The 27723-nt window shown below is 41.0% G+C and overlaps 1 protein-coding gene across 1 annotated transcript in view; it reads right to left on the bottom strand.

The window, feature by feature from the left end:
- Positions 1-524: 524 nt before the first annotated feature.
- Positions 525-27723, bottom strand: part of FREM1 (FRAS1 related extracellular matrix 1) — a 157038-nt gene continuing 129839 nt past the window's right edge. The window contains exons 29-36 of the mRNA XM_006881353.1: positions 23078-23227; positions 21236-21474; positions 18447-18494; positions 18017-18181; positions 17695-17823; positions 16581-16696; positions 3912-3997; positions 525-739 (exon numbers count right to left, since the gene is read on the bottom strand). Coding sequence (XP_006881415.1) covers positions 525-739; positions 3912-3997; positions 16581-16696; positions 17695-17823; positions 18017-18181; positions 18447-18494; positions 21236-21474; positions 23078-23227 — 1148 coding nt within the window. The remainder of the gene's footprint in view (positions 740-3911; positions 3998-16580; positions 16697-17694; positions 17824-18016; positions 18182-18446; positions 18495-21235; positions 21475-23077; positions 23228-27723) is intronic.

Raw genomic sequence — 27723 nt, 5'->3', positions numbered from 1 at the left:
ATTTAGGTCTCTGGAGGGACAAGCCATGTGTTCTTAGCCCTAACTCGGTCAATGACTGGATAGGGCTTACTTCACTTCACACAGAATGGGGTGCTTGGAGTTCCTGTGATGTAGACTCAGAAAGGATTCATCTGGAGAAATGGAACCAAAAATTCCAAGGGCGATGAGGAGGGCACTGCCTGAGATCCAGGAGTTGGGGGAGGTTTCCTAGAATAATCAAATCCCACACCTTTTAATATTGCAGGCTATCCATTGAAAAAGCACTGAGATGCAAAAACTGTATCTCTTCTAAAAAATAGGTGCTTCTCAATCTTTCTGGAACACTGCATTGATGATCCCTTTTTAACTAGAGAGAATCATTCATAAACTATAATTTCAAAAATGTAAGCAGTCAGTCTCAACAACTGGTTTTCTCTGGAGGAACATTCACAAATGCCGTAAGTAAGCAGGTGAGAAACCCCCGGGGGGGGGGGGGGGGAAAAACTTCTCGGGGGATATACACCTCTCAGGGGGGGGGGGGGGGGCTAGAGGCCAGGCCCCGCCAGTCTTCTGGAGCAGATGTAACTGTGCCCTCGGCCTTGCCTACAGTCCCGTGCTTGCCACTTCCCTTGTCTTTGAACCAAAACGCAGTTTTTCCTGGACTTTGAATGCTGAGGGGGCATTTTCTTCCAGTTGGTGAAGGTGACAGGTTCACCACCAATCCATTGCCAGTGACCCTGGGGTCCTTGGTCACTCAACCCTAATGTGAACAAAAGAAAAAAAGGTTCAAGATTATTTTATTACATTTAGGCACAGACATCATGTCCAGTCTGTTGATTTAAACTCGGGAATCTCATGCAAGTGCGAACCCAGGCTCTAAAACAAATGATAACCAGAGGATGCCCACTCACCCAGACCCTCAAAGGGCATCGGAGGCAAACACTGATTCCCAGGGTGTTCAGCGGCTAAGTGTTTTGGAAGTAGGTAGACCAGTCGGTCTTTCTTCCAAGGCATCTCTGGGTGAATTCAAGCCTATAATCTCCGCCTCCCCTCCATTTTTTTCTTTTTATTAATTTTAATGAAAGTTTACAGAGACTTTGGATTTCCATCTATTCATTGTTGCACTTTTCTCCCTGCCCAAGCTCCCCCGCCCCAATTCGTTCTTCTCTTTGAAAAGTAAAATTCTTTCATTGTTATACAATCCCTCCAAGTCCACTCCACTATGCAGCCTTCGTTTGGAAAAGTAAAAGAAAAAATTCTTTCATTGTTTTCCAACAGCCTTTTAATTAGGAGCTCAAACAATTAAGTGTTTGGACAACACAAGAATTCCAAGTAAGTTAGTATCCACTGGCTTTGAGTCAGTTCTGACTTAGACTAACTCTTCATTGTCCAAGACTAAATCTTTATGAAGGATAAATATCTTTCTCCCAAGGAGCACCTGATAGATTCGAACCACCAAACTCTTGGCTAGCAGTTCAACATGCTGCACACTATGCCACCGGGTACCTTAAATAAATAACAGAAGCAAGGAATCATAGAAATCCCTATTAACAGCACAAGCCTTTGGCCCCAGAAAGACTCTCATGCAAATCTCAGATTCACTGCTTGCCTTTGGGCAGAAACTGAAGTGGAATTTTTGAAAACTCATCATAAAGTGAGGATAGAAGCAGTCCTTTGAGGACTGTTTTGAGAATTAAATTAAAGAAGTCATTTAAAGCTTTTGCTGTATCTAAGTGTTTAAGAAATAGCAGCGACTGGTGCTATTCCTATCATTCTATACACAGAACAACTTGGCCAGAGAAACATACTCACTCTTGTCTATTGTTTTTCCTCATTATTTAGAGACCTTGGTTTTCACATTTCACATTTGAAAGCAGATCTCTATGTATTAGGAGACCTGGTGGCCCAAAAGATTAAGCACTGGACTGCTACTGAAAGGCCAGGTTTGAATCTACCAGCCACTGAATCTGTAAAGAGTGATTGGCTGGGAATCCTACTGGGTCGTTTTACTCCATTCCACAGGATTATTATGGGTTAGAATCAATGAAACAGCAGTAGATTTTTTTTCCTCCCCACGTGTTATTTTTAGTCTGAAATTTAAGAGTTTTTAATCTGCTACAATTCCAATTAAAGGAGCTTTGCTCTGCTGGCCCCCTTCTCTCACAGGCAGTTTTTGCACTTTAATGTTGTAAAGTAGTATAATATTTTCTTAAAGCGGTGCCCCTCTAGCTCTGTTTTTCCTAAGTGAATTACAAAAGACTACAATGAAGATGGAATGCTCTGGAATATAGCGTGTGCTGCTGTCCGCAAACCTAGTTTGAGTGTGAAATCAGTCTCAGCTACACAGCACAGTAAACCTGCCCCAAACTGAGGAGAAGTCCATATTTTCCAGCGAAATCAAATGGAATCCATTTGGTTAGTGACACAGTACCTCCTCCTTCTCGGGTGTTTCCATGAATTATTGATCAGATAATGCTATGCTAACCACTTGAAGAGGCTAGAGCCCTGAAATAAGATATTGTGGGTGTAGAGCACAGTGCATCAGCTTAATATTCTCAAGTTTATATAAAGACTTACTATTATAAAAGCTTTGCAATACCAACAGAATGGGTCTTATAGTTCCCTCAAATGCAATGCTTTTAAGGGGAGGGAACAGGAAATCTGATTAAATGTACCATGAGAATTCTGTTTCTAAAATGGTTATAAAGGACTTATAGTTAAAATTTTAGAAAATATTAACAATTCAGACATTAATAAAAATGAGTCATGATTACTTTTAATTCTGACCTGGGAATAAGCCATATCTAATACTTCAAATTGTAACATAAGCACATGCAAATGTATGCACATATACACAGACATTCCACATACATCTAAATTAATTTTATCTTTCAAACTTATCTCACGCTTTATATGGTTGTGGACTTAGTTTTATTTAGCACCTTATTTACCACAATATTTTATATCTAGCACAATACACAACTAGTATATATTTATTGAATGAATGAATAAACAAGAGCTTTTATCATTCCTTTAATATTTAAAATATTTAAAAAAGCAATAAATACACAATGGAATACTACCCAGCTTGCAGAAGCAATGATTTTGTAAATGATTATCTACCTTGGGAGGGATTAGAGAGCATTATGCTGAGTGAACTAACTCAGTCCCACAAGGACAAATACTGTATAAAACCATTATTGTAGAATGAGTATGAGGATCCGGGGTCGGGGGAAGAGGGAAGGATGGAAGCAGAGGGGTGAGGACGGGTGTGGGGAAGGTGGTATTAATCACAGGGTTGTGCAATTCAATGGGGGGTGTGAAGGAAACGGGAAGGATCTTGTGTGGAAAACAATATATATGAACTTTGTAAATAAGTCAGTGTAAAATAAAAAAGCAATAAATATTAGCTATTCCTTCATAGAGTCATACTCTAATTTATATAACCAAACCTGATTTATAACTATTTCTCATTTTCTACATCCAGAAATTGTAGTGTATTTTCTTACCTCTAAATCTAACCAAGCTACTCAATTATTTCTTATACCTACTGTATTTGAGTGGATGAACTGCGAGGAGAGAGTAAAAACTAACCCGTGAGGTTGCTGTGGCTGCCAATCTTAATAAGAACAGATTGCCCATCTTTCTCTTATGGAGCAACTGGTAGATTTGAACCAAAAATCTTTTCATTAACAGTCCAGCATTTAGTCCACTGTGCTATGAGGAGCTCCTCCTTTCTTTTGAATAGATGTTTTAAAATGAAAGCATTATGTATGCCAAAAGATGTAAGGGGAGTTTTAAAGGACAGGTGGTTGTCAAACATAGCTGAACAACTGGTCTGCTGGTCACTGAGGTCTGCGGGAGGGCTTGGAGGGAGGTGTCCAGTCTCCTGGTGTCCATGCCTCCCTCCTACGTGCAGCAGGATTACTCACCAATCCAGAAGGGCTTCCTTCCACTGATGTTCCAGAGCCATCGCATGTGCTGCCTGGTAAGGACAGTAACAAGGCTACCCAGGTGTCTATAGGGGAAAAAAAAAACCAACCAAAAACGAGAGTCTCAGTGTCAAGTTCAATATTTCTGCCAACATACTTAAAGGAAATAAACACCAATTCAAAATAAAGAAATATCTATATGTGTTGTTAGTTGCCATCAAGTCACCTCTGACTCAAGGAGACCCATGGACTAGAACCCAGGTAATAAAACTGCCTGGAGCGGCAGCATCTTCATGGCCATTGGAAGGCTTGCATCCAGTGCTGGGGCTACTGGGTATTCTGAGTGCCTTTTCTGAGAGGCCCATCTCCCAGAACTACATTGGACAATATTCTGTTGTGTTTTGTGCAGTTTTAATTGGTTCATTTGGGGAAGGAGATCGCCAGACCTTTCTTCTTTATCTTAGCCTCGGAAGAATGCATCCTGAGTGAGCTGGTGATGATGATGATGACGATGACGACTATGAAGGTGAGATTTTGTCTCAATGCTTTGACATGACGAAGGGCTAACCTTTGGAAAAGGACATCATGCCTGGAAAAGCAGAGGGTCAGCAAAGGGGAGGAAGACCCTCTATGAGCTGCTTTAACACAGAGACTACAATGATGGGCATAAGCACAGCAGAGGCTGAGAGGACGGTGCGGGATTGGCAGGGCTTTGCTCTCTTGGCAGCTATGACTAGGAGTCAACTTCAGGGCATCTGGTAACATGACGGGCAGTGACCTGTAGGCCTCCTGAGATATGTGTGCTCTTGGTCCTTCCCTCCATAGGATGGTCCTAGGCTGCTTGATGTCAGTGTTCTGGTATATCCTGATCTCATCATTGAGTGTCAGCTCTTCTTCAACATTGCAGGTAAAACAGCAGCATCCTCTCCATTGCTCGTCATTTCCAGTACGTTGTTGTTGTTATTATGTGCTGTCGAGTTGCCTGTGACTCATAGTGACCCTGTGTACTACAGCTCTGAGCCCTGCTCTATCTTGAGCCAACCTTATTGTCTCTAACACAACCTTCCCCCTGTACCCCAGTCACTAAGTCAATCCAGCTCATCGAGGGTTTCCTCTCTTGTGCTGTCCCTCCACCCTCCCAAGCATGCCAGCTCCCTCCAAGGACTGGTCCCTGCCTGTTATATGCCCAAACTATGTGAGATGGAGCTTCAGAATCCTTCCTCCAAGGAAAAACTTGGTTTCACCCTCTCCAGGATCTTCTCCAGCACTGCAGCTCAAAGGCATCAATTCTCCTTCTGTCGTCCCTAGTCATTGTCCTGCTTTCTGATGCATATTGCAAAGACCATGGCCTAGAACAGGCACACCTCTGTCTCCAGATTGACACCATTGCTCTTCACTATTAGGAGAGGTTTCTGACAACAGACTTTCCTGACTGCTGGTACCAAGAGTATTAATTGTGGAGCCAAGCAAACTGAAGTCGTTAACAATCTCAATCTCTTCATTATCTATCATGATGCTGCCAATCGGCCCAGTGGTAAGAATCTTTATTTTCTTAATGCTGAGCTTCAATCCATATTGAAGGCTGCAGTCCTCGACCTTCTGCAGCAAGTGCTTCAGGTCCTTCTCAGTTTCTAATTCTAATATACTGTGAGCTTTGAACACAACACTGCCAAGATTTTATTAAGTGTGGGCTAAGGGAGGGTGTGAGGGACTCTCTTACTTAAGTATTCCTGAAGTTGGACAGAAGAGTTGAATCCAAGGTTCTAGGTCTACTTTCTGTTCTACCTTTAATTGCTTAATAGTAAAACCTCCTAACCTCCATTTTATCATTGCAAAACAAAGAAACAAAAGACCAATTGCAGCTGATTCCAGCTCATGGCAGCTCTTCATGTACGTCGGAGAAGAATTATGCTCCATAGGGCCTCAGTAGCTGATTTTTCAAAAATGCATTCGTAGGCCTGTATTCTAGAACACATTAGGTGGTCTTGAACCTCCAACCTTCTAGTTAGCAGTCAAACACACTAACCATTCTCACCACTAATGGACTCACATCTGGAAAGAATAGAGCTTTTATTCTGGGTTTCTGAACAGATCTTCTAGCTTTCCAGTCTTGAAGTTATTTTTAAAACAGACTTTATAAAATCTACTTCAACAACTCAATTCCTATTTTGATTTTCTTTTTGATTCCCCAAGAAGCCAAAGTCTCAAAATGCAGAGATGGGGAAACACCATGTTGAGGAAAGAAAAAGTATTAGAGTATAGCTTTTCACAAAATTAATATTTGGTCACTTGCATGTTGATTATTTTCTACAAACAGCACACTTCGATGTTCATACATAAACAGATATAGTGGATATTATTTGCATAGATAGTATTCATAGATATAAAAGTAGATTACGTAGGCACACACGTGCATAAAAGAACCTTCTGACAGCTCTGACATTTGAAGGTATTCCAAGTGTGGTGTGAAAGACATACACTTCTAGTTTTCAGGTTTAAGAAGTAAACATATTTCTCTCTTAAATGTTTTTATTAAAAAGTCCCTGTATATTTTATGAAGTTGTTGGGCAGTACAGTTAAATGCACGATGCTTATCACAAAGATTGTGGTTTTCACCTACCCAGGCCTCCAAATACAAGCCTTACGACCTGCTTTTGAAAGTTCACAGCTTTCAAAACACTATGGGACATCTCTGCTCAGTTCAGGTAGGGTTGCCTGAGTTGGAATCAACTTGTTGGCAACAAATGACATATTTCAGACAAGCCAGCAGGGGTTCCAGACATGCTTGTGAAAACAAAATGGATTTGCAGATAATTATCTATAATAATAGAATTATCAAATATACAATGGCCGCCAAAGGAAATCAGCAGATGAGATTACAATATGTAAATTCAAGAAACACTTTAAGAGTCTGGCTCCTCTGAGCTAGAAAAATAAGGTAACACCAGTGGAGAGGAAAGGAGATTGGAGATTAAGATTGAATCGGAAATCTGATTAGGGACAAGGAAGAACATTTAATTTATTATTATTATTAATAATAATAATAATAAATGGGCTATGTTGATAGAGATAGTGAGGAAGTCAGAAAAAAACAACACTGGGAGCCCCAATAATGGTCACTGGGGAAAAAAAAACAAACCACAAACAAAACCCAACAGCGGGTGTGTGTTGTTGTTAGGTACCATTGAATCAATTTTAACTCATGTTGTTGGGTACCATTGATTCAGTTCCAACCCTTAGCAGCTCCGCAAATCATAGAACAATACACTGCCTGGTTGTGTCCCAACTGCACAATCATTTCTGATTCAGCTCCTGTTACAGACCCTGCATCAGCTCATCTCATTGAGGGTCTTCCTCCTGCTTTCCTGACCCTCTCCTTTACCAGGAATGATACTTTCTCCAGAGACTAGTGGGTCCCTCTTGATAATATGCCTGAAGCACATGAGATGAGGTCTCTCCATTCTTGTTTTTGAGGAGTATTCTGCACGTACATCTTCCAAGACAGATTTGCTTTTCTTTTTCTTTTTTTCTTCCAATGAAGAAAGAACAGGTCCAGGTGTCTTTATTAGATTTGCTTTTCTTCTGGCAGCCAATGGTATATTTCGTATTCTTTGCCAACACTATAATTCAAATGCTTCAACTCTCCTCTGATCTTCCTTACCCACTGTCACTCTTTCACAGGCATGTGAGGCAATATTAAGCTCATACTGGCAGCCTAGTGGTAAGAAACTACACTGCAATCCTGAAGGCACAAGGTTTGAATCCACCAGCAGCCGCATGGGAGAAGGACAATCTCCGCCCATGTTATTAACTCCCTCCAGAGGGCCAGCTATGGTTTGGTTCTAACTGGATGGCATTCAACAACAACAATAATTGTAATTATAAAATCTAAAATCATCTCCTAGAAATACATCAAGTATTTGTCTATAAGTAGGCAATCTCCAGAATATAAAATATAGAAATTGAATTTTACATCACCAAGAAAATGATAATTCCCAGAAGAATATCCATTTTTAAGTCAAAGGGATTGGAGAAGAAGAGAATAAAATGAATTAGGGAAATAATGAGAAAAGAAGAATTATCCAACTGGAACAATATATTGACAGAGAACTGCCAGAAATAAAAGCTGAGCTTGGAAGAGACAACAGCACTACAGACATCACCAATGTCAGATGGATCTTGGCTGAAAGCAAAGAGTACCAGAGGAACGTCTATCTGTATTTTGTTGACTATGCAAAGGCATTTGACTATGTAGATTATAACAAATTGTGGCTAACCTTGAGAAGAATGGGAATCCCAAAACATTTGATTGTGCTCATGAGAAACCAATACTTGGACCAGGAGGCAAATGTCAGAATAAATAAACACTGTATGGTTCAAGATCAGAAAGAAAGTGCATCAGGGATGCATCCTGTCTCTATACCTTTTCAATCTGTATGAGGTACAGATCATTCAGGAGGCTGAAATTTTTGAGGAGTGTGGCATAAGGATTGGAGGATGACTCATCAACATCTTGTGTTATGCAGATGATACAACCTTGCTTGCTGAAACTAAGGAGGACCTAACGCATTTGCTGCAGAAGGCCAAGGACTGCAGTCTTCAATATGGATTGAAGCACAACATTGAGAAAACCCATATTCTCATCATTGGGCCACCTGGCAGTGCCATGACTGATGGAGAAGAGATTGAGGTTGTTAACAATTTCATCTTGTTCAGCTTCACAATCAACACTCCTGGTACTAGCAGTCAGAGATTCAAAAGATTCATTGCATTGGGGAAGTCTGCTGTCAGGGACCTCTCCAAAGTGCTAAAGAGCAATCATGTCAGTCTAGGGACTAAGGTGTGCCTGATCTTCTCAATTGCATTCTCTGCATCAGAGAGCTGGACGATGACTAAGGGTAACAGAAGAAAAAGTGAAGACTTTCAGCTGTGATGCTGGAGCAGAGTATTGAACAAAGCATGGACTGCCAGGAAAACAAGTAAGTCTATCTTGGAGAGGGTGAAACCAAGTTTCTCCTTGAAGGCTAGAATGTTCTCCATCTCACATACTTTGAACACATGGCCAGGAGGCACCAGTCCTTGGAAAAGGACATCATGCTTGGAAAGGTGGAAAAGAACAGAGGAAAGGAACACCTTGGATGAAATGGATTGATATGGTAACTGGGGCAATGGGGTTAGGTGTGTCTGAGTCAGTGAGACTGGCTCAGAATAGCACAGGAATCAGAGCTATTATTGTACATAGGGTCATTATAAGTTATGAACAACTTGAAGTCACATAACAACAACAGTATCAATATGCTTCTAGGTGGAAGGAAAAATATTTCTGGCACTTATATGGAGTGGCATCCACTTCCTAAATGACATGCCTCTGGAAACTCTATGAACTTTGATAAATGTCGATAGATATAGAAAGACTTCAGGTCTTTTGTTCATAGGGTCACTATGACTCATTCTGACTCAAAGGCAATCAACAACAACATAGTTTCCAAGTAATTACTGAGAATGTCTTCCTTACACTTACGTAAAATATCAGTTCAATGAAAATTAAATGCTATCGCTTAAGTCATTTCACATTTTTTATAGAACTTTGTGGGAAAGAAATGTAGGAAGGCATAATGAAGACCATATGGGGACCTTAATTATGTAACACACATTGAGATTCACCATGAAGAATACCTGGATATGGAAAATTCCTGTGTCCCATTTCTCAGAAGTTCACTGATGAACAGGAGTGATTTAACTATCAGATTGGACTGTTGATCTTCTCTCGACATTTCCCATTAAAAAATGAAATTCCATATGACCCAGCTATTCCACTGCTTGGAATATACCCTGAGAAAATGAGAACTGAGGCACAAACAGAGACTTGTACACCAATGTTCACAGCAGTGTTATTCACCAATGCAAGAACATGCATAGAAACAGCACATGTGTCTAACCACAAGCAAATGGATTGAGAAATTATAGTACATTCATACAATGGAATACTATGCAGCATGCAGGAGCAATGATTTTGTAAATGATTACCTACTTTGGGAGAAACTGGAGAGCATTATGCTGAGTGAACTCAGTCCCACAAGGACAAATATTGCATAAAACCATTATTGTAGGGGGGATGGGCAGGGAGAAAAGTGCAACAATGAATGAATGGAAATCCAAGATCTCTGTAAATGTTCATAGAAATTAATAATAATAATAATGAATAAAAAAAGGAAAAACCATTATTATAAAATGAGTATGAGGATATAAGGGGTAGAAGCAAAGGGATGAGTATGTGAGAGGGGTCAGGGGAGAATTATAATCATGGGGTTATACAATTTGATGGGGGGGTAAGGAAAATTTGAAGAATCTGGTCTGGAAAACAACATATTTAAATTTTGTAAATAAACTAGCATAATAAAAAAAATGAAACAAAAAAGAATTGACACAGAACCATTTCAGGAAGTGGAGTATGACCAAGAATCAATAGTGAAGAAGGAATTCAAACTGCATTGAAGGCATGAACAAAAATAAAGCCCCAGGACTTGATGGTATAACAACTGACTATGAATTCAAAGCTCCAGGACCAACAATTCAGTCCCTAAGGGTATTTGTTTATGATTAAGGAAAGTTTATTTAGCTTTGGTCCCTGATGACTTTGTTTTATACGTGGACATGTTAACAGCATATACCACTGAGAATATAAAAATATCATTTGCAAAAGAAAAAGAAAAAAATTCCATTCATTGCTGATAATGCAATCCCCACTCACAACGCCCTACATGACAAAGTAGAACCACCTCATAGATTCCAAGGTTAGACTCTTTATGGAAGCAGAATGCTTTCTCTTCCTCCCATAGAACTAGTGATGGGTTTGAACTACTGACTTTTCTGTTAACAACAGACAGCTTAGACATCGCTCTACCAGGGCTCTTTAGCCATAGACATTCCTTGTACCTGTTATATAATCAGTGTCTGATAAACGTCTGTTAAGTAAATGCACCACTATATTGGGACTCAACTGACTCTTAGGTTTACTTTTTTAGATGAGTTTGATTTAAATCTAAATGAAACGTAAGACGTATAACAACACAAATCTCGAAATGTCTTTGTTATGAGAGACACAATACTACTGTTTTAAAATTTGACATTTAGGTTATCTCAACATAAAACAAGATGGGTATGCCTGTCAGTATACTTGAGACATTTCCTATACTTAAAGGGCTAATACTTTAGAGAATGGTGTATTGGGAAATGGCCTTCACAATGGTTTGCTATGCATCTGAAAGCTGGACAATGACTAAGGATGACAGGAGAAGAAGAAGCCTTTGAGCTGTCGTGCTGGACAAGTGTATTGATCATACCATGGACCACCAAGAGAACAAATGCGTCTGTCCTGCAGAAAGTAAAAACAGGTTGGTCCTTGGAAGCAAGGATTTTTTTTTTTTATTTTAAAATCATTTATTGTAAGATAATTTACAAATATCTTGCTGTCTTTAGTAATTTGAACAATGGACCAACAATCTTTCTGACAAGGACAGCATTAAGCATGAAATGAGCTGGCTTAACTTTTCTTCTTTACCTCTTGTCTGAGGAAGCAAGGATTTTTAAACTCTGTCCCACATAGTTTGGGCACACTGCCAGCTGAGGCCAGTCCTTGAAGATGAACATCATGCTTGGAAAGTGAGACGACCAGTACGAGAGAGGAAGGCCCTGGAGGAGATGGATTGACACAGTGACTGTGCTAATGAGGTCAGTTATGTTTGAGATGGTACGTTTGGCTCAGGATGAGGCAGAGTTCAGAGCCATTGCTTGTAGGGTCACGATGAGTTGTAGTAGACTCCACAACACATAACAATAACAACAACAATATTGGGAAAGTAGATGCTTTGACCTGCTTAGATAGCCATGAGTATGTGACCGTATTTCCCGGAAACTCTATAAACTGTAGATAATAATACCTGCACACATACAAGCGATGGGTGGATCAGATAAACTAATTTAGTGAAAGAATTCTATAAACTCTAACGTGTTATTATAATAAGGTATTATTGGCCAGGAGGCCTGTAAAACTAGTTCAGTAAGGCATAAAAGGGTCTTGGTGTCAAAGTGCTTAAAATGAAGCAGCAAATGAAACCTTAGGTTAATTTTATGAGAAAGTAGTTGGGATTCTGATTTAATTTGGACTTTAAAGTTATTACTGGATAAGTGAATTCTATAATGTTGCAGTTGTTATTATGTGCCATCGAGTTGCCTGCCACACATAGCGACCTTATATATAATAGTCTGAAAGCTGCCCTATCCACTTCAGAAATAGCAGGCCTTCAAAATCCTATGTACAATAGAGCATACTTAGAGTAGACTAGCAGATATGATACCTGAGGCTGAGATCTCAGATTTGGAAACACAAATGAAGAGGAACATTTGTAAGCAGACACTAATGCTTGGACATGGAATGGGAGAAGCACGTATGTACGAAACTAGACATCATTAAGAAAGAATTGGAATAATTCTATAATTCCATTAAAAGGTATATGAAGAGTCCCATGCTGCTCTTTGTATCTACCACTAAAACCCAGCTGTAACTAACTAGGTCAATAAAATTAAAACACAAGGAAAAGATATTAATGTAGAATTGTCAATATAAGGACATCAACAGTATTACTATAAGTTGCCACTATTTCATTTAAAAAAATCCAGCATATACACACAAAAATTCTATATCCCAATCTTAAAGAACAGACCTCTTAAGGAAAGATATTTAAGGAACTTACACCAACACTACGGATTAAGACATGTCTCAATATGCATTGTTCTTACTTTCTCTTAAGGCTAAGGACTAATGAGAGCTTTATTACAGGCAAGAACAGTTCTTTGACTTGCCCTTTGAGAATAACTAGAAGACGAATAATAAAGGTGCTTCTACCTCAGCATTTGGGATTTCTGATCCGTTCATCTGTATTTTACTGACAAATTCCACCAACAACGTCATTTTGATAAAACTGGACGGAGCGTTAACTTTCTCATCATTTTTATCAGTGGATGAGTTTTAATATTTCCTTCTTTGCAGGATACTGCAATATCCTGGGTAGTTTAAAGAGCATTTGACTCTCTATCAAAGTCTTTCTCTTGAGGAAAATAAAAGATCTTTACCCATTATTCCTACTGGAGCAGCCCATACATTAAGACCGACTTTAAACTAGAGCAGGACATCAGGGAGAACACTTCTACTCTGACACTTCTGGGGTCACCAGGAGCCAGCGTCGATTTGATGGCAACTTGATAATGAACCCTCCGCCCTACTGTGATATCATCCTCAATTATATTGGATCCATCCCACCGTGGAACATGCAGTTATTTATCCTCACTGGATTTGCTTTTCTTACCCACCCATGTTTCTGTCAGCCCCACCATCTCTGGATTTCCTGCTTCTGAAGACAGAAAAAGGTTCATAGGAATGACAAAGTAAATAAGGAGGACATCAGATTATTTTGGTGGGTGAAAAGTTTCCTTTCTCCTTTAATATCAAGCAGTAGGGACATATATGTATATAAACAATAATGTTTTCATATTTAAAGTTATTTTATACCACAAACTTATCACTCAGAAATCTAAAGGTCACTGATTAACCTCTATGGTGTCTGCGCTATCACTGAGAATGTGTAATTTATCTGTGAAGAACAAAGTGATTGATTTGCCCAGTTTTCAGATACACTTTTAATATATGTTATTAGCTTTCTAGAAATGAAGGCTTAATTTACATATAAAACAGTAGATTTTGAAGTATTCAGCTTGATGACTTTCAGCAATTGTAAAACCACCCAAAATTATATGTGGAACATTTCTATTACTTTAGAACATTCCTTTAATATTTTCCAGTCATCCTATAATCCCTGTCAAAGATAGTAAGTTTCAGTGCCTAACAAAATGGGTTAATGTTTCCTATTTGTAGAAGTTAGATAATATATTCTTTCTGTCAGTCTGTTTTCTTTCAACATAAAATTTAAGATTCATCCAATTTGTGGGAGGTCTCAGTTCAAGTCCATTTGATTGCTAATAAAATAATTTGTCTATCCCTCTAGTCTGTAGAAAACATAATGACTTCTTACAAATCCACAGTAACAACAACAACAAAAAGCATCAAATGACTCAAACTATTGTTATTTTGAATAAGGTTGCTATAATGTGTGTATGTTTATGTATAAACATAGACCTTTTTTTCTTTTTTTTTTTTAATCTTTATTTCTTTTGAAGTAGATACCCTAGTGGAATTGTTAGGATAGATTTAGGTTCTTTATAAGAAACTGCCAGGATCATACCATACAATGGCTGTACCATTTTACACTTCCACCAGTAATGCATGATGATTCGATTTGCTCTATGTCATGTCTACTGTTAAGTGCTGTCCAGTCATAGATGACTCATAGCAACCCTATGAACAAAAGACCTGAACACTTGTATAACTCTCATAGTTTCTCCAAGTCCATTGGGTTTCCGGAGGCAAGCGATTTTGGAAGTGGATGCCACTACTGCTTCAGGGCTTGTTTAATCTGGGAGCTCCACCAAACACTGTCTGCCATGTGTAACCATTACCACATTTGTCACATCACTGTCACAGTGTTCAGCATCACAGCAACCATGAGTTACCTCTACACAGCAAATGGACAGACCAGTGCTATACTGTTTAGAAGAATGTTTGACCAAGAACAACTAAAACCAGCCTGAGGGCCGCAGACTAAAATCATCCACCTTTGGCTTGGTAGTATCACTTTCTGTCCACTAGGCCAACCGAGCTCTATGTCGTTGTTGTTGTTGTTGTTAAGTGTTGTTGAGTCGTAGATGACTCATAGTGACCCTATGAATGAAAGACCTGAACACTTGTATAACTGTCATATATCCTCTGTACATTTCATACTATTAATCTTTACAATTTCAGCTTTTCTAACAGTGTGAAGTGGTATCTCATTGAGATTTTAATTTGCCTTTTCCTGTAGGTGAATGGTTTCCTGGAAGCAGGAGTGGCATCTACTTTCTAAACAACATGCCTCTGGAAACTCTATGAACTTTGATAAATGACGATAGTTATAGAAAAGCTTCAGGCCTTTTGTTCATAAGGTCTTCATGCTTGACTCCATGGCAAGCAACAACAACAACAACAAAGAGTGTGAAGTAGTATCTCATTGGGATTTTCATTTGCATTTCCCTGCTGTCGAATAGCTTCAACTATTTTTCCTGAATAGTTCCAACTATTTTTCCTTTACTCGTTGACTATTAGGGAGCTCTGGCAATGTGGTCTGTGGGGTGTTGCACTGCTAATCCAGTGGTGGAACCTCTTTGGTAATTCAAATCCACTGATGGTTCTGAGGGAAGAAGATGAGGGATCCCTCCTGTGTGATTCTCGGCCTCTGAGAACCTGCTGGAAGATCAGCCTTGAGTTGAGTCCAACTCAATGGCAGTTGAGTTTAAGGAATTTTTAAATTGACTGTATACCCTTTCTTGTGAAGTGTCCAGGTCATTTGCTATTTTTATTGGATGTGTTTGCCTTTTCCCATGTTGCTGTGTAAGTCATTTGTATTTTCTGGATTTGAGACCTTTGCCAGATAGAAGATTTGAGAATGTTGTTGTTGGGTGCTATCAAGTATGACTCACAAAGGCTCTATGAACAGCGGATCTGAACCCTGTCCTATCCTGTGCCATCCTCCTTATTTCTGATTCATTTGAGAATATTTTATTCGAGAGTAGCTTTTCTCACCTGTGGTTTGCTCATTCGTTTTCAAACGGTTCTTTGCTTAAATTTTTGAGATGAAGGATCTGATTGGCATTTGCCAGGGATTTTTCTAGTCTCAGTTACCAGCTATGGAACATATTACTTTCTAATGGTGTTATTTGTATAATATCCAGGCTAGGGGAATGCGCACAGCCACTCATATATGTGATTTGTTGTGGTTTTTTTTTTCTTTTAATTTCATTATTTTTTGTGTGTACCATCAAATCAGATCTTACTGGTACAGGAGGAGATTGTTCCTCCTTCCCTGGCAGAGCATCTGGTGGATTTGAACCATGTACCTTTGTGATTGCAGTTGCAGCTTCTTGCCAGTAGGCCACCAGAGCTCGCCACTCAAATGTTTTTAAAGTTCTATGGACAAGGTAAATTTTGTTGCCTTTGTAGACCAGATGTCAAACTGAATGGCTTGTTACTCAAAGAAGCTCTATTCAACTTGCTCACTTTTTAGTTATCAGCACCTTTTACATGGATGTAATCTTGATGTGGAAATATCTTTTCATTAGCATGTATTTTCAAATTACTGGATAGGAATCCCCACCACATAAAAAGTGACTAGAACTTGCAAGCCTGTTGTCTCAGCTAAGCTCCTTCTACTTTCTCCCAAACGCTGAGATAGAGATGCAAACCATGAGGATTGCGTCGGCAGCATCACTTAAAAAGATATGAATGAAGTCAGAAAACATTATCACCATCAGTCCCAAATCCGTTCTGGACTGTAGGACTCTTTTGGAAATCTTAAAACAAAGCCTCTGATTGGGCATTTGGAACAGGCTGAATGAATGAAGTCAATCTACAGTTCCATGATAAATACTAGAAATGGGAAGAACCTTTTGAAAACACAGTTTACACATGGAAAAAGAAAACTGAGAAGAAGCCTCAGTCAGATATAAAATAGTGTTGCTTACTGTTCGCGGCAAGCTCGGGCTGCCTGGGTCCAGGTGCGCCTCGGCTCCGTGGTCAAGGTGTGGCAGTAACCAGAGTGATGCAGCCACCCCGCTGGGCAGGACCTGTCTTCCAGCTTCTGCAAAGCAGGGTCCGTGTCCACATCAGAATGGTGGTGACAATTCATAGTCTGCCCTCAACACAAAGAGTCCTATCTGTGCCCACCTCCAAGAGTAATTGTGGTCACCAGGAATAAGGTCTGTCATAGTCCCAATTTTTTAACTAGAGAAGAACAATGGTTTCTTAAGAAGACACTTCCAAGCTCAGTAATGGTGTGGGTTGGTTTTATTATTATTATTATGTGTGTGTGTGTACGGTCAAATGGGATCTGACTGGTACTGGAGGAGACTGTCCCTCCTTCTCCAGCAGAGCATCTGGTGTATTTGAACTGCTCTCCTCTGGAATTCCAGAGCAGCTTCTTGTCACTAGGCCACCAGAGCTACCTTATCATGTTGTGTTGTGTTGTTTTTTTTTTTTAAATGTAATATTTCTATTTTATATCCTGACATTAGCATAATTTTAAAAGCAAGCAAAGGGCAAAAAAATGTAGAACAGAATTTCAAATTCTCAGAGAATTATGATTTCTGGAGCCAGGAAAGCAGACTGGACTTCGAAAACTAGTGCCCTTAGAAAAATCTTTAAATCTTAAATAAAAAAAGAGGCAGGAAAGCCTTTTTCAAACTAAATTTTTTTTTTAGTGTCATTAGCAAGAAACATCTATGTGGGACCAACTCACAAGGCAATAGAAAGTGTCATCAATGCCACTGAACTGCCCAAGTGACAACTGTTGCACTAGTGTGTCCTCTGCTGTGTATATTTTCAAAAGCAATAGCAACAACATGAAATTTCATTTAAAAGTACTAGGTAAGCCTCCTCTGAAACTCTGTTGATTTGACGAATATATTTTAAGATTGTTAAAAAGCTAGTTTCGGCTATTTCCCCCACTATATCCTCAGAGAGTAAAAGGGGAATGTGGAGGTGGGATGAGCTGACAGGATGTACTGGGCTGTTTCCTGTCTTACTTTCCCCTAGTGCACCCTGCTGGAAGAGATAGTTGGCTCTCTATCTGTACCCCACCTTGGCTTCAGGGATCCAGATTTGCCAGGCAATCCCATTGCACTGATACAGCTTTTGGAGGTTTTCTTCAAAATAGAAAAGTTCTTTTAACTCCAGAGTGCAGTTCTTTGGAAATGAGGGTACCTGGGCCTAAGGGAAAGAAAGGCAATTTAGAATTGACACAAATGCATGTTGACTGCACACGTATCTCCTTAGAGTCTTCACCTGTCCCTAGGCACCGTGCTGAGTAAACTGCCTCCAACAATTGGCAGCTATTCCGTGTGTTTATGGGCCAGCCAACAGCTCATTGTGAGGTGAGCGGGAACTAAACAGATTTCCATACCTGTCTGGAGAAGTGTGAGTTGCTTGTGGATTCCCCATTATCTGCTTGTGGCAGTTCTGAGGTTTTCCTTGTCCCCTGAGGCCCGCTCGTGATGGTGAGTTTGACCTTCTGTTTGTGTGCTGAGGAACTGTCATCCTCCAGTTTCAGAGAAACCATCCCATGATACTTGAGAAAACCAACCCAAAGCAACAATAAGGAAAAACAAATACCAAGATTGTGAGTGAAACAATCTGTTGCAAATAACGGCAAATCTCAAATTGGATCAAAGCAAAATGAAAGGTTTTCTTTCTGAGTACTGAGTCCTCAGAAAATTTTTCAGAACCCAATTTTGGAAGAAATATGTAAATCTGAGAGAAATGCAATTGTTTTTATAAATGTTATGCATCATGTACAAATAGGACAAATAGCAATATATTCAAACTGTGCTTACGTTATAGATGATGTCTGTTCCATTTCTAAAGACAGAGGAAGGGTGGATCTGAAATCAAGAGGGAAAAAATTTTGATTAGCTTTTCTTTTAGTGGTAAGATTGAGTTGACTTGAGAATTGTTGTTGTCATTGTTGTGTGTCCATAAGTCTGAACCGCCTCATAACTGACCCTCCAGGAAGTTTCAGAGGCAGTGAACTGCCCAGGAGGATATTGCCAATCTTTCTCCCATGGGGCAGTTAGTGGATTCAAACCATGTTTATTTGGTTTGGCAATACAGTTCCTTACCATGAGGCTACCAGATCTTCCTTGAATAATAGGTAGGGACCTACCAGTAAAATCTTGTCAAGACCTTACATTTTTTTTTTTTTACATATATCCTTATCAAGATTCCCCATGTCCAAATCACTGGAATTTGATTTTCATTCTAGGTCTAGTATCACAGACTACCAATGCTAGTTTCTTAGCTAACAACCTCCTCAAAAAAACAAACCTGGTGCAATAGAGTTGATTATAACTCATAGTGGCCCTATAGGAAAAAGTGAAACCACCAGATAGTTTCTAAAGTCTTTATGCAAGCCGACTGCCACAGCTTTCTGCCATGAAATGGCTGGTTTCCCAATCAGCAGGTAGATTTGAACTACTGGGCTTTCAGAAAGCAGTCAACAACAAACATTTGTGCCACCATGGCTCCCATTTACACGACATTCGTACTTTTTCTTCTTTTTCATTCGTGGTTAATCCACAGAATGGACTCATGGGCACAATGGTTAAGGGGCTGTTAATGGAAAAGTTTATCCCCAGCAGATACTCTCTGGGAGGAATATGTGACACAGCCTTCCTACAGCCTCGGAGATCCAGGAACCAGTATTATTCTCTTCTATAAAGGATCTATGAGTTCGGATCAGTTTGACAGCATTGGGGTTTACAGTACACAGAAGTACAAGAAAACACATACATACACTCAAACACGGACATACATAAGCACACATACACGTGTACACACAGGTATGGGTATGTATTCACATTCACCCACATATGCACACATCCACAGAGTCCTAGGTCCACCTTCAAGGAAGCGCAACCAGGGCGCTCCTTAGAGGCAAGGATGGTGCAACTTTGTCGCACACTTTGAGCCTGTTGTCAGAAGGAGCTAGTCCTTGGGAAAAAGGTAATCATGCTGGGAAAGGTAGACTATCGGTGAGAGAGAGACAGACCCTCGGAGATGAGGGCACAGCGACACAGTGGCTGCAACAGTGGACTCAAGTGCGCTGGTGGTTGTGAGCACAGTGGAGGTTGGGAGAAGTTGGGCATCTGTTGTTCACAGAGTCATCTTAAGTCACAACAGACTCAATAGCATCTAACAACAACAACAACATACACACACTCACACACCTATGCAATGTACATCCACGTGCACACCCATATAGATACATGGGCACACAAAAAACACACATTCAGGAGCCTTGCTGAACTAGAATGCTACGTTAAGAAAGTCCACGTCATTGCTTTCACATCTAAGCGGGTCACCTAGCCTCACTCTAACCCAGAGTTAATGGTCATTCCTTGTCTGTCTTGGTTAGAAAGGGAATCAAAGGAGAAATCGTATGTGTGAATCACCACGTGCATCATCTCAATGCATAAAATTAAAGTGGGGCAAACACTCCGCTCTGAGTATACAAAAGGTACTGCTTTAGTGTAAAGGAACCACAGCCACCACTTGCTGTAAGATTCAAAGAGCCTCATCTGTGTTTCAGAGAAAATTTTCTTTCAACTTGTGCTGAGCACACCAGCTGCACCAAGAGTCCCCACTGTACCATCAGTGGAGTTGGAGGGCTTGATGAGGGCACCGTCAGAGAGCAGGACACTAACATGACTGCCTATAAATACTCCTGTGATGTTTCAGCAGCAATACATTCATTATTTTAATAAAAATATTCCTGCATTTACAACAAAACCTTTTTTTTCATAACTGCAACTTACATATATCAATAGGTCTATAAAAGTAAAACTCTCTGGTGGCCTAGTGGCAAGAAGCTGAGCTGCAATCCCAAAGGTACATGGTTCGAGGCCACCAGCTACTCCGTGAAAGGATGGGCAATCTCCTCCCATGTAAATAACTGGTCTGAAAACCTGCCAAAGGGTCAGCTCTGGGTCGGTTCTGACTCTATGGTACACAACAACAACGTGTTTTGACATTATTTGATTATAATGATGCTTCAAATTCCATTTTGTCTGCACAGTGGGGTGTCATTATAGCAGCTGATTGTCAAATTTTGTAATGTTTCAGGCTACAAAAGGGGGTGATATTGTGAAGATCTTTTTGAGAATGAAGCATTAAGGAGAAAAAAGAATAATATCTAAAAAGACTTCTGCTCAGTTATTAATGTGATGATAATGTAAATTCAGTGTAAGAAGATTTTACAATTTTGTTTTCAGTATTATAATCTAAGAACAATCATATTTAAGTAGCATTATATTTTTAAATATCTTTCTGATCGATTCTGTGACTGGAGCGGTGGGAATAAGTGTGTTTGAGATGGCTAGATTGGCACAGGATAGAGCAGCATTTAGAGCTCTTGTACATAGGGTCGCTATGAGTCACAAACGACTCGATGGCACATAACAACACCACCACCACCAATTACTCTAGGACTATAATCAATAATAATCATTACTAAGGCTTCTAGGTGGTGTGGTAGGGGAGAAGGCCTATGGTTGGGGAATTGATGTCATGGGTTTCTATGCTGGGTGACATCAATCCTGATGACATCACTGGGCCCCATTCTTACTGTTTTGCCATTCCCACGGGGCCTCAGCCTCATTCGAGAAGGATCTATAGAATCAAATCTCTGTGGAGTGTCTCCTCTGGTGACCTCTAGCCTTTTGGAAGCTGGACGGGGTCTTCTTTCCAGATGAAAGGAACCAGAAGTGGTGGGGGAGGAAGACCCTGGGGACAGTGGCCGCCAAATGCCCTTCTCGCGCCGGTTGTGCTTGCTTTGGTTGAAGGGATATGAGCGATGGCATTGTCCTGGAGGCAGGCAAGATGGCAGGCGGTCAGTTCATTTTACACAAACAGCTAAGTGATCGCATTGACACGGCCCCCGGAGCAGCTTGCCATTAAACAGAGATGGATGGTTTTCCCACCAGATGCTGCCTGGCTGCCATTTGCCAGCCAAGTCCTTTATTTCATCAGTTTTCCTCTGGGAAAGTTATGCCCTTCTGCACATCTAAGGGGTGATTCTAAAGTCACGAAATTGATTTTGCAAACCACAGACTCAAATCAGTGTCACAATTTTAGAATCATGTCGCTTGCTGGGGAAAGAGCCTTTTGCCTCTTCCCCTGAGGACACCTGTGTCAACTTTACAAGGCACTGATCAGGTCTCATTCCACCCACCCTGGGGACAAGCCAGCCCTTCCCTGATTCCCAGAGCGAGGAGCTGGAATTGTTTAAAGACGTCAAGGAGACCAAGCAGCACTTTTTAAAATGGGCTTTCAACTGATGCAGAACAAAGACCAGATACACCTTAAAGGAAGTGCTGGTGGTGTGAACCTAGGCAATGACTATTCCTGGGAAGGTAGACGTGTGTGTGTGTGTGTGTGTGTGTGTGTGTGAGAGAGAGAGAGAGAGAAGGGGAAGAGAGAGAGAGCATGCGCGCGAGCTCTCTCTAAGGTTAGAACGCTCCTCTGGAATGTCATACTTCATATGTGAAATGCACACTCTATGTATTCCATGCTCTGCATGTGAGCCAAAGTCTCTGCTGAAAAAAATTAATCCAGGCAGGAAAGGTGGGTGGTGGGAGAGACGTAGAAACGTGAATATTATAAAGGCAAGGGAAGAGTGCTAATTTTTATTATAGGGCGAGAAAGAAAAAAGGTGGTAATAGATTGCAGGTAAGGAGCAAATATGGACCCCAGGGGTGGGACAGGTGTGAAGACAGAGCCATTAAGAGTAGGCAGGAACAGTGTCAAAGGTAACCAGATAAATAAGCTGGGGGTGTTTGACAGGGGAGAAACCCTCTATTTGGGCATCAGGCCTCAGGCTGACCTTTGCTGGTACAGTTCATAGGTTGTTCCTCAGCCCGTCCTATGCAAGACCCACCCTGACTCTGGGCCCCAAGTCCTTCATTCACATTCTCCAGCTGCTGCCCAAGCCCCCAAGCCAGCTGTGGCTTTCACATCTCTTTTCCTCCAATTCCTCTCTTAGACTTTTCCTGGTCACATTGCAGAGGGAGCTTGGTTATTAGGTACTGAGAGAGCTCTCTTTAACAGAGGAAGATAATTACAGCCCTCCTGACTCATGGGGGGTGAAGAGGGGGGAGATAATTGTCCCCAACATCGTCTCCCCCTCGGTGAGAACAACAAATGGAGAGGCAACCACCCGCCCCCTCCCCCAAGCAAAACACAACTACAAGCTGACTTGTTGCTTTTCTTGAGAGAGAGTTCTTAGCGGGAGGAAAACCCCATGAAGCGGAAAGCTGAATAAAGGGTCCACATCATGACTGAGGTGGCTTTCTTGACAAGAAATTAAGCATTTTGATTTGAAGGCATTATCAAGCTCCTTGGCTCTTGAAAGCGAGCTGCCCCAGCGCCAGGACCGCTCCTGATTTCAAGATGAGGATCAAAAGAATACCTCCTTTTGAGTCCAAAATTTTCACTGCAGCTTTTGTCTTTGTGCCAAGAACTGCATTCACAGGGGAGTTCAGAATTACTTCAAAGACCTCATCATCTTCCTCTAATCCGTCATAGGTAATTGCTATATTCCACATCTTCGTTGACATTCCTACAAGAAGTAAACATTTTAATTACTCTTTAATTGCTATTTCAATCACCTAGGTGTCAGAGAAATATATTAATTAACATGTCTACAGCTAGCCTGCTGTAGCCTGAGTGAGCTATTGTACAGCAACCAACCGCCCGAGGTCCCGCTGTTCCCCCAAATAATATTAAAAGACCGCATTTGTTCCCGGACAATGATGGTTCCGTTTAAATGCAAACACTGTAACAAAAAAGTACGCTGCATTATGCAAAGGATGAAAAGGGAGGAGGGGGCTAGCTGATGAGACCAGAGATTTCATTTTTCCAACCCGGGCCTGTCCCTTCTCTTCTTAAGAATAAATAAATAACTGCAATATGAAAACCTTAAGAGTTTAAAAAACGTCTTGGGATGTTGATGCAGACAGGAGTGATTAGTGGATGGCACTTCAAGCTATTCACGGAATTCTTGAAGTGATGGATTTCCAAAGACAGCTACTTCCTTGAGAAACCTTCAGGCCACAAACACTTTTCCTGATTATGTAATAGTAGTTTGATGTACTTTTAAAGGGAATGTATGGATAGAGGCAATTGCAATTCTGGAAATGGACTAAACAACCCTCCTCTCAAGTTATGTCTGCCCCTATTCTTGGAATAGAGCTTTGGAATTCAGTTTACTTGCTGAAAGTGAGGAGGACTTGAAGCACTTGTTGCAGAAAATCAAAGAATACAGTCTTCACTACGGATTGCATCTCAATGTCAAGAAGACAAAGACACTTACCATGGAACCGAAAGGCAACATCATAATAGATGGAGATTGAAACTGTCAACAACTTCACCTTACTTGGCTCCACAATTAAGCCCTTGGCACAAGCAGTCAGGAAATTAGGACACAATTGCACTGAGAAAGTCTGCAGTTAAGGACCTCTACAAATTACTGAGGTGTAATGATGTCAGTTTGAGGACAAAGGTGCATCTAATTCAGGCCCAGTCTTGCCAATCATTTGCTATGCATCTGAGAGGAAATAATAAATAAGGATGACTTAGGAATTGATGCTTTTGAGCTGTGGTGTTAGAGAAAAGCACTGAACATCCCATGGATGGCCAAAAGAACAAACAAATATGTCTTCGAGAAAGAGTAGCCAAGAGTGCTCTTTGCAGGCAAAGATGATAAAGCTTCACCTCACATACTTCAGGCATGTGGCTGAGAAGAGGTATTCCTTGGAGAAGGATATGATGCTCAGAAAGGTGGAGAGTCACAGAAGGAGAGGAAAATCCTAGATCAGGTGGGTTGACATGGTGACTGTCACAACAGGCTCTAGTGTGTCAGGAAGTATGAGAATAGCATAGAATAGGACAGGGTCATTCATTCATAGGGTCATTCATAGGGTCACTCTGGCTTGTATTGGACTCGACAGCATCTAACAACAACAACTATTCATGGAGTCATAGTCAAGCTTGATTCCCTGTAATTTTGGGAACTTAATCCCTAACAGTTTTGATATCACACACACTCCCCCAGCTAACACAGAAGCCAAACAACCTTGGACCAAACCAAATCCCAGAACCACTACATTGTGAGCTGGAAGAGGCCTCCATGCTGGCCTGCTCCCATCATCCACCACGAGCTGGACTGCAGGACGTCCTCCCGAGCCGAGTTTATGCGGGACAGAGGTGATGGAGGAATACTGTTTGGTGGAGAAAGAAGGATCATTTTCAAAAGGGAGTGGGGGAGTTAATAGACAATGGTTTGACCTTTTAGAGCTATGTTTTGACAACCTTACTATTTCATTTAGTCATTGTTTACACATGCTTTTACTCCCAGGTACTCCTATATACAAACCTTTACAAAGCCACGCCAAACTGGCTGCTATTAAGTCAATTCTAACTGGTGGTGTTCATGCATATCAGGGTAGGATTATGCTCCTAGGACCTTCAAGGGTGTGACCTTTCAGAAGCATATCACCAGGCTTTTCTCTTGAGGAACCCCTGGGTGTGTTAAACTGCCAACATTCCCCTTTAGGAACCCAGGGTTTTACCATTTGCTCCAAGCAGGCACTCCACAGAGCCATTTAAGCAATCTTTTTCTCCTGAATGAAAGTCTCCTCCCATGTTATTCACAGCCTCAGAAACCCACCAGCAGGTCAGCAAGGAGTTGGCTCCAACTGCTGGTCAATGCGTTGAGTTGTGTTTCTTCTAAACATTCACGTCCTTTGTTGTTGTTTTTTGTTGGGTTTTTTTGTTTTTTTGGTTTTTGCATTCACCTTGTGTGGCTGCATGCATCTCAGCTTTGCTTTTTGATGGCCTCTTCCACCAAAGTACGCCTCACATGGATCTTATCACCCCACCAGGATCTCCATCAGGATCCCCACCAGAATCCACTCGGAAAGGTGCACCTGTTCTCTGGCCCTACTCTTGCCTGCACTTAGATAAACGTTGGAATAGTAACGTTCACAGCTAATTTGTTAAACTTTCAGTATCCAGTGACTTCTTAAAGCAATTACTTCCACAACATTTGCAATAACAGAAGTTGCAATTATATTAATACAGTCTGCTTCCTTAACGATCTAGCCTTGAAGACTCTCTGTTCAAAGGGGTTGACATGAGCCAGAATTGGCTCAATTGCCATCCGAATGCAATTCTCATTGCCATCAAACTGGAACCAGCTCATCTCAGATCTTCTGCTGGTTTCTGAGGCTATAAATTGCATGGGAAGAGATTGTCCATCTTTCTCCTTCTGAGCCACGGGCATTTTCAAACGGTCAGAGAGGCCTGGCTTTGGGTTAGCAGCACAACTCTCTACAGACCACAAGTCCTAGCTCAGTGGTGATGGCTTATAAATGACCACCTGTCAAAAGAGATGGTCAGTAAAATTAAATCGTTGCCAATGGTAGATTCTGACTCACAGGAACTCCAGGCACATCAGATAGAATGCATTCCTTGGAGGTTTTAACAGCTGACATTTTTTTTAAAAGAAGTAAATTTAAAAATGACCAAGTTTCTCTTTCAAGTGCCTCTGGGTGAACTTGAAATTCTGTCTTTTCACATAGCAATTGAGCATGTTAACTGTTTATACCACTCAGAGATTTCAACATCTATGCGCCAGATGGTAGATGGAGAAAAGATTGAAGTTGTTAGCGATTTCCTTTCGTTTGGATCCACAATCAACACCGATGGCTGTTGTTGTTATGTGCTGTCGAGGCACTTGAGACTCATAGCGACTCTATGTACAACAGCCCTAGAACCCTGCTCTACCCTGTGCCAATCGCACTGCCTCTGACACACCCATCCCCATTACCCCAGTCACTGAATCAATCCACCTCATAGAGGGTCTTCCCCTCTTGCGCCGTCCCTCCCCCCTCCCAAGCATGATGTCCCTCTCCGAGGACCTCCTTACAACATGTCCAAAGTATGTCAGATGAAGCCTCAGAATCCTTGCCTCCAAGGAGCAGCCTGGTTTAACCCTCTCCAGGATGATCTGTTTGTTTTCTTGGCAGTCCATGGTATATTCAATACTCTTCTCCAGCATCACAGCTCAAAGGCATCAATTCTCCTTATATCCTTCCTAGTCATTGTCCAACTCTCTGATGCATAACAAGTGATTGCAAAGACCATAGCCTGTATCAGACACATCACCCTCCCTTCGGTGACATTACCACTAAACTTAAGAGACACTGGTCACAGCATAAGAAATTGTCAGCAGCTGACGTGTTTAGAATTACAGAAGCCAAGAAAGCTTCAGATACAAGCTGTCAGATCAAGGGTTGGACAATGGAAGATAAATGCTGAAGGGAAATTGTAATACTCAAACCAAAACTTTTGTTTTATTGGGCTCTAGGAAGGAGAACTAGATGGTTAAAGGAAATCCACTCGAAGTTTCATTTAAGAGCTTCTGATTTGTTCCCGTCTTCATGTCATTTCACTCTACCAGGTGTGCACACAGGACTATGGGTTTTAGGTTAATGAGATTGAAGGTTAAAACTTTCTTGGTTCTCTTTTCAGCTTCCACTCCTTCTCTCAAGGTGCAAAGTATGTATTAAGACACTGAGATATAACAATTTCAGAAGGCTTGAACTGACCTTCAGTTCCCACAAGACAAAACATGCAGGAGAGAAGACAAAGTGTCATTTTATGCAGCCGTGCCCACCTTACAAAATGAACCAGGCCCTGGATATTTTCCTGCAAAGCAAATTGCTCTACAATCTATCACAAGACATTTTCTCAAGTGTTTTTGTTTTCTTGTTTGATGTTGTTGTTGTTGTTATGTGCCGTCGAGTCGTTTCCGACTCATAGCGACCCTATGCACAACAGCCCTAAACCCTGCTCTATCCTGTGCCAACCGCACCGCCTCTGACACACCCATCCCGATTATCCCAGTCACTGAATCGATACATCTCATAGAGGGTCTTCCCCTCCTGCACTGTCCCTCCCTCCCTCCCAAGCAAGATGTCCCTCTCCAAGCACGTTAGACACAGATGTACTTGTATTTACTTACTCAACTGTATGAAAATGATCAGGTTTTGT

Source organism: Elephantulus edwardii, unplaced genomic scaffold (assembly GCF_000299155.1).
Source record: "Elephantulus edwardii isolate Elephantulus edwardi_28Jun2011 unplaced genomic scaffold, EleEdw1.0 scaffold00014, whole genome shotgun sequence".
Taxonomy (NCBI): Eukaryota; Metazoa; Chordata; class Mammalia; order Macroscelidea; family Macroscelididae; genus Elephantulus; species Elephantulus edwardii.
The sequence above is the reverse complement of the archived record's forward strand: the minus strand, read 5'-3'. Positions and strand labels throughout refer to the sequence as shown.